This window comes from Triticum dicoccoides, chromosome 3A (genome assembly GCF_002162155.2).
Source record: "Triticum dicoccoides isolate Atlit2015 ecotype Zavitan chromosome 3A, WEW_v2.0, whole genome shotgun sequence".
Taxonomy (NCBI): domain Eukaryota; kingdom Viridiplantae; phylum Streptophyta; class Magnoliopsida; order Poales; family Poaceae; genus Triticum; species Triticum dicoccoides.
In genome coordinates, this window is record NC_041384.1 from 598,896,484 (window position 1) to 598,908,148 (window position 11,665).

The window sequence follows — 11,665 nt, forward strand, 5'->3', positions numbered from 1 at the left end:
TATATTAGGTATGCTATTTAATGTGCGCTAAACATGTGCTCAATATTGGAGCAATTCAGGTCATTGATTGACAGGGATTGATGGCTGAGATTAGTTGGATCTTTTTTTTGGATTTTTTTTATATTATATTAGGTATGCTATTAATTACATTGCTATCGAACAGATCATCGAGCATTTAATCTTTTATTTGCATCCAGCAACAACTGTTGGTCTAAATTTAATATCCAATGGTCTCCGAATACCTTGCGGATTTCTATAATTGAGAAAACCAAGGTCACTTTCTGTCACGTTTATTCTTGGAGATTGGAGCATAACAATCTCAACTTAAGGGTATTAGAACCTTGTGACAGGAAAAAAAAACTAAGGCAGATTTGCTCAAAAGCATCCTCTTTATATTTCGTCTATTGTCAACTCCGTGTAGCTTCTATTCTGCTTCTAAGGCTTGTCGCGACTCTTCTATATGTTTGAATGCATCACAGTAAGAGCCTCTCCTACTGCTTTTAGTGTCAAAAACAAAATAAAATAAGACAATCCCATTTTTAGATGAAATGCCTCCAATTCCATCTAGAGACAGAGTTGATTTGCCAACAAACATAAGGAAAACAATCTTCTCACTTGCTCAATACTTATATTTGATGAAAACAAACAATAACTATATTTTATTTGATAATGATAATAATAATATAATAAATGGTTTACCCAAAGTCGTTCTGACCAACTCAAGTCAACGGCAGCGTGCACCAGCAAACGAAGAACTAGAGAACGACCACATGACATCTGTGGTCCAGCTATAACGAATCGAACATGTCTAGCAAAAATCCAACGCTAGAGAGCAATGACGAACGAGCTTAATCATATGCGGTACGGGGCAAGCGGATCCTTGGACTCAAGCTGATCATGGTACAGCCCCCACGCGTAGCTCTCCAGGGAGAAGGGGCGAAAGCTGCCTCCATCCTCATCACCGTCTTCAGAGACCTCCTCCTTCTCCTCCTTCTCCACGTCGCCGCCGTCTTCACCGGCACCAGAGAGCGGCAGCAGCGGCGAGACGACGCTGTCCAGGGGCAGTGTGATCAGCACGGTGATGGACAGGCGGGCTGGCTCCCCGCCCTCTTCACCGTCGCTGCCGGGGGCAGGAGTGGGGCGAGCCATGCCTCTCAGTTTCTTCAGCTTGCCATTGCTCCACACCTAGAACGCATCACAAAAGAACCACGGCATCAAAATGAGTGTCACTGCTACTGCGTAAAGACTGATAAAAAAAAGGTACTTTTGCAGCAAAAATATATACATGATGACCCCTCTTTGTTTTCAAAAGACGTGGTCTTTGTGACTTTGTCTCTTTCTGTTATGTGGTTTTCAACCAATCATGCTGTGATGCAGACACGCGGCCTAATTAGCTGACCTGGTTCAGGTTGAGTAGAGTGATGCAAAAAAAGGACTTAGATTCTTTTTGAAACTAAAAAAAAAGACTTAGAATTTGATGGCAGTAGAACAATCTCTTCTCTCCTATCCCACATCCTTCGTTTTTGGTTTTGTTGATTTTTACTGGTTTTTCCTTGAGAACCGGCTGAACTAGTACTGACCCACCTCTTATTGGCTAAATCATGTTTTTCTGGTAAGTCAATAAGTATATACTAATAATATTGTATTTTTTTAGTATTTAATTAATCACATTAATAACAATAAAATGGCTGGCATGTGCATTGTATCAAGCAAAATGAAATAAATGCATATCTACTATTATGGCAAAATGCAAGTTGTAGAATCCGCGCGCCAATTTTCGCTCGCCAGCCGACAGTTGCATGGTGCCACACGTAATTTTTACCAACGCGCGGGGAAAATGACGGCGGAAAAAGCATTCACCAAAAAATTCGGCGACCAAATTGCGCGCCAATATGCATGTATGTTGGTTATTTGCTGCAAACCAAATGGAGACCAGCTTTTTTTCCCAATATTTTAGCAGGTTCTAGAGTTACAATCAAACAAGCTATATACTTGTCAAAATTTTAATCATGCCTTTTGTTTGGTTATGCTAAACTTTTGGTAGGGCGCTCAATGCAAGCATACCCTTATGAATGAAATAGTTGTGCAATGCACTTGTGCTTATCCTTTGCTAAATATTGTAGATGAAATGAACGATTTGCACGACTGTATACACACTACACTACACTACACATCTGTATAAATAATCTAATGCTATCATGATCAGACAAAAGCACTTCCCAGGGAATAAAAACAAAGTCAATAGAGATGGGTGTTGCAGCGATACCTGAGCAATGTCACCGATGGTGACCAGGAGTGCACCCTCGCTGGCGCCTACGGCCCTCCACTCGCCGCTGTCGTCCATCACCCAGCTCGACGCACCGGCTCCCTGCTCCCACTCGCAATGGAGTCCCAAGACGTACGGATACGCCTTTGCGTCGCCGGCGGCCGGAGGCACCGCCGGCTCGCCCGAGCCGACCTTGGAGACCCACACCAGGCACCTCGCCTTCCTTCCCCCCTCCTCCGCGAACGGATTCTCCCCGAAACCCACCCCACCAGACCCAGAGAAAAGCCCCACCACCTGCATACCCACCTCCCTCATCAGCCGCGCGTACTCCAGCGCCGCCGAGAGCGCGTCCATCCCCAGCTCGTCGACGTCGAACACCATGACGGGTTCGACGCCGGCGTCCACTCCCTGATTCTCCGCGGAGAACCCGAGCGTGGAAAGGATGGACGCGCGCATAGCGGACGCGTCGACGCGAGACAGCTCGGCGAGTGCAGAGGATGGCAGCTGGGGAGGGATGCCATGGCCGACGAGATGGAAGTAGCCCACGTCCCCGGCGGCGCGAAGGGAGGCCAAGTCAGGGGAGTCGAGCGAGACCAGCGGAGTCGCCGACGAGCGGATGTTGAGGCGAGAGGGGGCGCCTAGGCGGAGGACTGGAACCGGCGGGGAGAGGACCATGCGGTCGAACAGAGCATTGAGCTCGGCGTCGGCGATGAAAGGGAGCGGCATGTGGCCTTTAGGCGTTGGTGGAGGGGGTCTGGGGAACACGCTGTCCTCGGAGATTGCTCCTGGGAAGGACCCGACGGCGAAGGCGGCGCCGGGGGAGGGGGTGGAGGGGGAGTAAGCCATGGAGGTGGTGGGGTGGCGGAGACGGGCGGAGCGGCGGACAGGGATGGGTGTGGGTGGGAGGCTGGTGCAGGACTGCAGGTGTTGCTGGGCGAGCAGGTGCTCTGAGGGTGTGCGAGCAGGCGGGTTTTATAGCCGCCGCGGGTCCTCGGTTGGGCCCTGTCGCTGGGCGTGTGGTGGGCCAGCTGAGGGGGACGGGTCGTACCTGGACCGGTAAGCAGGCCGGAAGACAAAGGCCCGCAGAACCACTCCCTCGAAACAGTGAGCTGTTAGGGTTTTTTTTGGCGCTGCAATGGAGGCCATAATGAATATATTTATGAAAGATCTCGCAGGATCTTCTGGGAGATTTGATTTGATATCAGCGCTTGCTGACTTGCCAAAAGAAAAAGATTTTATTTTATTTGGAAGAAGAAAATTATCACGTGCGGCTCCGCATCACTGCAAATTTCCTGAGTATACTTGCGCGATGGCCCCGGTAAGAAAGTCATAATAGCTACAGAAAGCAAATCGTTGGCCTCAGCTGTGGAGAGCCCACACGTGCAGCTGTAGGCTTCTGGAAACAGCAGAGCCTTTTGTTCACAACGCGAAGCTGGAGCTGAACCATCGGTCGGTGTCGTTGCGTCCATCACCCAAACCGAGAACGACTCGAGTCATGCATTGGATGGCGAGAGCACGAGACATCTCACATCTGTAGCACGGATTTCCTTCTGATCGAGCCTGACCACGGCAAGTCGTTCGACGCATTGACCTTCGAGCTCGAGCTCGAGCTCGAGGACACGTGCCATTCCGGCACGACACGCCACTTTGTCGATCCGGTTAAACTACTGCTGAATAGAGTGCAGCGTCACGCTTTTTCTCACTTTATGGACCTTTTTTTGGTCATGGCTCTTGGATCATGGAAATGTGGAATTTTTTGTTTAAAAAGACCACTTGCCGAACATAATTGACAGAAAAGACTTTTAAAAATGCTATCTGGTCTGATATTAAACTAAACAGGTTTGGAGACGTATCCTCTTGATGATCAAGAAATGGATGATCCTGTTAAAAAAGGATTACCTTCCCCAGATCGAGACATTCGTCCAGTGGGTCTCAGAGAAGCTCAAGAACCCCTTCCAGCTTTCGATGGGGTGACACGCCTGGCCCGCGCTGGGGTGCTTGACATGCTCTCCCTGGGTGAAGCTGATGCATCGAGGAGCCCTCCACCTGCTGGGAACAAGAAGCTGTCTGTGCTCAGCCCGACAACCCCGCTGGAGCTGCTGCTGCTGCCGCCATCCCCTAAACCTTCCCCCTTGAAGAAGGCCAGGTTCAAGACAGCAGATCCGGAGAAGTTGATCTCTGCCGCCTAAGTCTCCTGTCATACGGAGTTCTGATAAAAATAGGGGACAGTGCTATGTAATAGGGATAACTTTCATTTTCCTCTTTGCTCATGCTTTTAGAGCAATTTTGGGATGTTTTTCCGCTGCTGTGTAGTAGCATGTTGGACCTTTATGTTTTTTCTCTCTTGTGAACCTTATGGTTTCATATATATATATATGGAACCGGGAGGGCTTTGCCCCCTCCTGTTGCTCTAAAAAAAAGACCATCCCTGAGTCACATTGGCAAAACGGACCAGCTGGATCGTGACGGCAGTCTCGGCAGCTGACACATGACGCCTGCCGCCACACGCGGAGGCGGCAGCCCCTGCCGCCACAGAGCCAGGCGGCAGGTGGACTGCCACAGGATTCAGCAACCGCGAAACGGAACGGAGCGCCCTACCACCTGCTGATGTGGTGGCAGCACTGTGCAAGGTTGTGCTCCTTTGCATTGCAGCTCCTCCATGCGAGATGCATCGTTGTGCACTGGATTTAGCCTGTTCCGTGCTGATCCAACCAAGTGTCCGACAAGTACTCCAGGGTCATGCATGGTCGCTGTGAAAAGCTTCCAAGAGAGCCAGACGCATCTACAGTGTGGCGACAGGGGCTAATGTATGGTCACTGTGAAAAATAGAGGGGTTGTTTGGTTGGAGACTCAAATTGCCACACCTAAGGTTAGTCACTAGCCACAAGTGTGGCTTGCCACAATGTGTGGCAAAATCAGACTGTTTGGTTGGTAGCCATGCCTTAGGTTAGGTGTGGCAGATTTTGTGTCGTGTGTGTTTGGATTGCTTCCACACATGTTTGGCAAAAATCTGTGGCTTATGTTTGGTTTCCTGCCACATCTGGTTAGAATCACCTTAGTGCTAGAGTGGTGAGATTATGCCATTTTTGTTACAAACCAATCAGATTACAACATGCTCTAGTAAATGTAAGAAGATTTTGTCACATTACTAATAGCCACAAAAATAACATGGATCATTTTCCGTTAAATACCATCTGTGCAAAATAAGTCATAACCACAATTTAGTATCAAGATACAAAATAAGATAGATGCATGCAAGTTCCAGCCATCATTCATAAAGTCATGAAGTAACAGTCCTAACCATAGCACAAGTTCCAGCCACCTTACATTAAAGTGTTTCGCTACACATCAACAGATCAATAGGTGTAGCACAAGTTCAACTCCCAAAAGCAGCGAGCAGACACATCACAATCTCCTAAATACCAAAAGTTGCCATCTTCTAAACATCACACGTGAGCAACTAGCAAACCACACAGGTTGCTATCTCCTAAACATCATATTTGTCAAAGAACTTCCAAACCCAAGTTTCAAAAGTTTTGTCACTTGCACAACATAACCAACCACGCAAACCTTCATTGTTCTTGCTAGACAAGTGCATACCAATAGTAACTCTTTGATCCATGGTAATTGGGAGTACCTCCAACCTGTGCCATAAACTAGCATATGGGTCAATAACTTGGGGCATTTGAGGAGCAGGGGCAGCAAGAGATTGCTGGAGTGACTTCAATGTAGAGTTGATTTCTTCAGCGGACTCCGCAAAAGACTCTTGATTTTTTGTCGCTTCTTACTAGGCGACCTGCTACCTCTTGGGCGCTTCGTACCAACTCGGCTAGTGCTAGATGAGGAATTATCAGCACGTACATGAACTGGAGGTCTTTTAAGACCATATGTTGTTGGCAAAGTGTCAGAATCCTCCTCAAGAGGGCCCTCATATAGTCATATTGTGGATAGCAATTAAGGTCATACAACCCTTCATCATTATCCGAGTCATGAGAATCAATTGTGCATGTATGCTGGTCCATGGCCAAAGAACCATCAGCACTAGTGCCCGTGAATAGCTCTTGCATCTCGTAGATGCAAGAGAGGCAAAATCAAGCAGCTGCTAGACTAGGAAATCCTGCAGATCACGGAAGAAGGCTGCTATTTTTCTCTTGAAAAAACAAGAACGCCCAGATCTGCATGTTTGAGATGAATAGTAGGTGATGAGATAGAGGAGATGGCGGAGATTACTATTGCGGTGGTGAGGATTTTTACCAGGGAAGAGAAGGTCGATTGTAGCGGCGAGCTCCTTCTCAGTTGGATCGGTCAGGAGAGAGAAGGGCTCTCATCCATGGCGGTCAAGATTGTGTGAAGCAGAGTTTCGGGGGAGGAAACAGGGAAGCGGCGACTTTATTAATCAGGCCCGCGGGGATTTTCACGGCTTCTTTGGCGCGCTGCGGCGAGTATGGCGGGCAAATCGAGCGCCACACATTTGGCGAATTTTTCTGCGGCAAAGGCTCTGTGGCGCTGTGGCGAGCCTAACCTTGATGGAGAACCAAACGCCTGCCTACGAAGTCGTGGCACGCCTCATCTTAGGCGTGGCGAGCTGAGGCTCTGAACCAAACAGCCTTAGATTTGCTAGCTCGCTCGCCATGGCCATCAGCCCATCATCATATGAGATCAGACGGACCGTGCACACTGTTGCTGCACTGCGCGCGTAGCGAATTTAGCCCGCTTACAGTGTTGCCGCCACACCAGCAGGCGGTAGGGCCCACGTGCCCAGCGCCCCGTTCCGTCACGCGTCGGTTTCGTTCGCTGAATCCTGTGGTGGGCTACCTGCCGCCTGGGCCTGTGGCGGCAGCCCCTGCCGCCTCCGCGCGTGGCGGTAGGCGCCACGTGTCGGCTGCCTTGCCTGCCGCCACAACCCAGCTGGTCTGTTTTGCCAATGTTATTTAGAGATGGTCTTTTCTGTCAATTGTGTTCGGCAGGTGGTCCATTCCGACAAAAATTCGGAAATGTGTAGTGCATATGATTGTCAACTCACAGATGTGGTATACATCTCTTTAGAATATTGTGCGGCCATACCATGCTGTATCTGCTATTATTTGATTATTATCGACTTATCGTTCGTGCATGCTTTGTTGGCACCTAAACAAACAAAATGGCTTTATCGTCAGGGTTGAGATACTGCCACTGGCCTCTAATAAAAGAATGCAGGGGGCAAAAGTTTCAGCGATAAGCATAAGAGAGACCATCCCCAGAAAACAAGCTTGTCGACAACTACGTGACACTCTTTACATTTGTTTTTGGTGTTATTATAGTTGGCGTGTTAGGTTGGAGAGCAACTTAATCTAATTTTCTTCCTCGTGTCCTATAATATAAAGATTAATTCGAGGTTCTGCTCGCTCACTGTAGCCTAAATTGCACATTCAGAATACAGAAAATCTGTATAGTCTGTCTGTACTGCATTCAGAATAGAGAAAATCTCGATCGCCGCGAGTCATTAGAATGTTGCTACTTATGTTTTTCTCCTTTCTTTCTTTCTTTTTCTTTCTTCTTCCTCTTTCTGTGTGTACCGGCAAGTTTTTCTTTTCTGATGGTACTAACAAGGCCGCTGATCAAACAAATCATCTATACATGGTGCGATGGGCCGAGAGACGGACCCAAGTACTGGACCCAACTGCATGTAGGCTCAAAAACACGAAGGAAGCTGGTACCTAGTGGCCCAATTGGCCTGCTTGCTTTAATTAACTCAGGTTGCTCTCCTACAACAGCTAATTGTACCATTGTCTCAAAAAAAAAGCTAATTGTACCACATCGGTTGTGCAGAATTAGATTGAGGATGATGGGGTATAAGAACAAATATCAGCCTTGCGCTTGGGGCAATGATGGAAATAATGAGGTTGGGGTTAGCTTTCCCCAGTGCCATTAGCGCCCCAATAACACTGAGTCGCTCGCTCACCTGAATCTAGTTGCTTGCTAGCCCGGGAGTTCCTAGTAGGGGCAGATCTGACGACCACTAGCCTGAAAGAATGGGCCAGCCCATTGGCATTTGGTTTGTCGGTCAAACTTTGACTTTTGCAAGTCTGTGATTAAATAAATCAAAAAATATTCATAGATTTTAAACAAACTTCGAGTTGGTTCATGAATTTGAAAATTTCATCGGTTTTTTAAAACAAGTTATCAAATCTGAAAAGATCACAAATACTGAAAAGAAAGTACAGCAATTTTGAAAAGAGAAAAAAAGTTAAAAGGTTCATCAATTTTGAAAAAAGTTCATTGATTTTACAAAAGAGTTCACAATTTGAAAATATTTTCTAAATTTTATAAAAAGATCATGAATTTCAAAAAAAGTTACCCGTTTAGAAAATCACGAATTTGAAAATTTTCATGGGTTCTAGAAAACACTTCATCGAATTTAATTAAAAGTTTCCTAATTTGTGAATTTTTAAAATTACAAATAAAGATAAAAGTAAAGAATAGAAAAATAAAAAATTACAAAAAGGAAAAGAAAAAACATAACAAGACCGGTCCAGGAAAAACCAAAATCCAAAAAACAGAAAACAAATGGCTGCATGTTGCACCCATGGATGGGCCAACCCGGTAAGAGCGCCTTCATCGCCAATTAACCAAATGTACGTTAACGGGCGCTGAAGGCGCCGAATAAGAAATGCCTGCTGGCCCTTTATTCTTTTGTCGCCCACGTCGCCTGCTCGATTTGCTCATTTACCAGTTTTAAGAAAAAGGAAATGAGAAAATGTTTGTGGTCTAGCAAAAGGTTCATATTTTTTTAGAAGTTCACTAATTCAAAAAAAAAGATCATGGGTTTAAAAAACTGAACGAATTTAAAAATCAGTTTTGAGATTTGTAAAAAGTTCACGAATTTAGAATATCATGATTTGGAAAAAGGCGTGGATTGAAAAGGTTAAATAATTCATAAAAAAGTTTGTAGATTTCAAATAAGTTCATGAATTTGAAAAGGTTCATGGATTCTGCGGATTTAAAAGAAACTCATGGAATTCAAAAAGTTAAGGTAACACATTCTAGAAGGTTCACAAATTCGGTGGGAAAAAGAACACGCACGATGCGAACTTGTGTATATTTGAGCGAGAAAGTGTTACCCTACATGGGCCCGTCACAACAAAACTTGCTTCTCCGGGAGGTAGGTGGAGGGTGCGCTTTTTATCAGAACCAACGCTTAAAGCGCCAAATAGCGAGATCACTAATTAAGGGGTAGCCCTTGTAAACGTCAGTCCACTTTTCTTTGGTGCTAAGTGGCACACTTCATGTCACAACCTGGAAGTTTTCCTTTTCATACATTCGTTTCTGTTACAAAATGGTTTATCTGTTGAACCGTGTGTCCAAATCACAAATTGTTTTCACCGTTAAATTTCATGTCGATCTTCGAAACTAGATCTCGTGTTAATAGGTTTTGTTGAACTTTTTTTCACGAAAGCCTAGAATAAGAAAAAAAATAAAAAAAATGAAAAAAATGAAAACCCGTAAAAAGAGGAGCAATTGTCCGAAAACCAAAAAATGGAAACCCAAAGCACAGTTGTGCCTTTTCACCCTTTTTAAGCAAGACTGTGCTTTCTCCTTTTCAGGAAGCACAACTGCACTTCTCGCAAAAGCACGGGATGTGATTTTTCATTTTCGGGAAGCATAGTTGTGCTTCCTAAAAAAAGGAAAAAGTCACGGCTCGTGCAAGTGTAGGTTATGCTTCTCGTGTAAGCATAGGTTGTGCTTCTCGTAGAAGCACGAGTTGCGTTTTTCTATCATTTCAGAAACCACAGTCATGCTTCTCGTAGATATATATGCTATCCATCTCATGGAAAACACTGTTTTCCAAAAAAAAATTACCAAAACCTAAATAACCCAGGCAAAAGCTAATAAAAGTATGAAAAAATATCTAAAACCTGAAGACCCGTAAAAAATATATCACAATCTAGAGGGAGCGTGAGTGCGCGGCACATGTCGGCCGCTAAGCGCATCACTTGGTGCCCTCAGACAAAAAAGACCTTTGCGAGAGCCCCCAAAGTTATAGTTAGTTAGTTGCTCCCATCAAATGGAAACCAGCCCACACCATAGCACCTGCCTCGGCGGAACGAATGCCCAAGCGCACCTAATTTTCTCAGTTTGTTGCTGTGTGAAAAGGTGAGCTAATTGTATCACATCGGTTGTGCAGAAATAGTTTGAGGATGATCCGGGTATTAGAAAATTTTCTTCAGGCTTTGCCACATCCATCTTTGCACTTGGAGCAATGACGCGGCTAGTGAGATTTCAAGAGACGAGTTAATTGTTGGTTGAAAACTATTTCAAAACCCCCTCTTTGGCTCTCATTGGTCATTGAGAATTTTTGGAAGGGTTCCAAACTTTTTTCTTGCTCCAAACATTACTTGGTACACTCTTTTTGAGTTGGAAGTGATCCAATTAATGCCCAAGCATTGGGCAAGAAAAATTGTAGTTGTTTCCAAGCTTTGCATAAAGACTCTAGGGAGAATACCTCGCGAAAGAGTAGATTTTGTCTCTAGTTTGATTTGGTGTTAAGTAGGTTTCCCCTGTTGTAGTGTGAGAGGTAAAACCGCAAGCGACCGCGTCACTCACGTCAAGCGCCGGCGATGCTGACAGTTCCTCTCCCCTCCGCCTGCCATGGGCAGCGTGAGGTGGGAGAACCCCGTTTCTCCCTTTCGGCTTGTATATAGGGTTAGGGTTAGGTTTCACGGTAGCGGTGATGGCGCCCCGTCAGAATAAGGTGATGTCATTCCACCTCCACCATGACGTCTCATGGGGCGGCGCGAAGGACCTGGCAGCTTAGTCTTCTCGATGCTCATGCGTGACAGTAGGATTTTTTTTTCTCGTGGCATCGGCGCTTGGAAGATGGCAGCGATGTGATAGGGAGTTTGTCAGCTCGGATTCGATCCACTAAAATTTCACCGATCCAAATGGAATCGTCGGATCCTCGGCATAAATTCCTGACATACTATGGGTGGCAAGGTTAGGATGCTTCTGCTCGTGGTGCCATCCGCTTGTGCGTGGGCGGAGCTCTTTTGGACTTGTGGCATATTGGACATCGATGACTCTTTTCTCCATGGCGATGATCCGACAGGATCGGGGACCGGCAAGTTCCCATCCGCACTAACATGGACATGCTGGCTCCGGCAGTGGAGCATCGGTGGAGGCGCGCCACCGGCCCGTTCTGGAATATGGAGGCAGTCAACTCCCTTTGACCTTGGTGTAATTTTCTTCCTTTGGGGGGTTGTTTGTATTGCTGGTGTTGCTAATAGATCTAAGGGTTTTTTTCCGCAAAAAAAGACAAAAAATGGTGTGGTGTCTTTTTTCCTTCCAGTCATCATGTGATTGGACTTTGAAAATCATGTAAAACTTATTCTCTCATTCTATAAAGATGGTACGCTTAAGCAT

The 11,665-nt window shown here is 45.9% G+C and overlaps 1 protein-coding gene and 1 pseudogene across 1 annotated transcript; one reads left to right on the plus strand and one right to left on the minus strand.

Annotated features, from left to right (window-relative positions):
* Positions 1 to 705: 705 nt before the first annotated feature.
* Positions 706 to 3,112, minus strand: LOC119272644. Its single transcript, XM_037554090.1, has 2 exons — positions 2,267 to 3,112; positions 706 to 1,185 (listed from the first exon to the last, which is right to left on the minus strand). The coding sequence occupies exons 1-2, from the start codon at positions 3,110 to 3,112 to the stop codon at positions 853 to 855; spliced, it is 1,179 nt and encodes a 392-aa protein (XP_037409987.1). The 3' UTR covers positions 706 to 852.
* Positions 3,113 to 10,487: 7,375 nt separating this feature from the next.
* Positions 10,488 to 10,619, plus strand: LOC119273785 (annotated as a pseudogene).
* The last annotated feature ends 1,046 nt before the right edge of the window (positions 10,620 to 11,665 follow it).

Excerpts from the sequence above, each read along its gene's own strand:
- LOC119272644 (XM_037554090.1), bottom strand. The coding sequence starts at position 3,112 with ATGGCTTACTCCCCCTCCACCCCCTCCCCCGGCGCCGCCTTCGCCGTC. Across the intron at positions 1,186-2,266 it reads CCATCGGTGACATTGCTCAG|GTGTGGAGCAATGGCAAGCT; the intron begins GTATCGCTGCAA and ends GATGCGTTCTAG.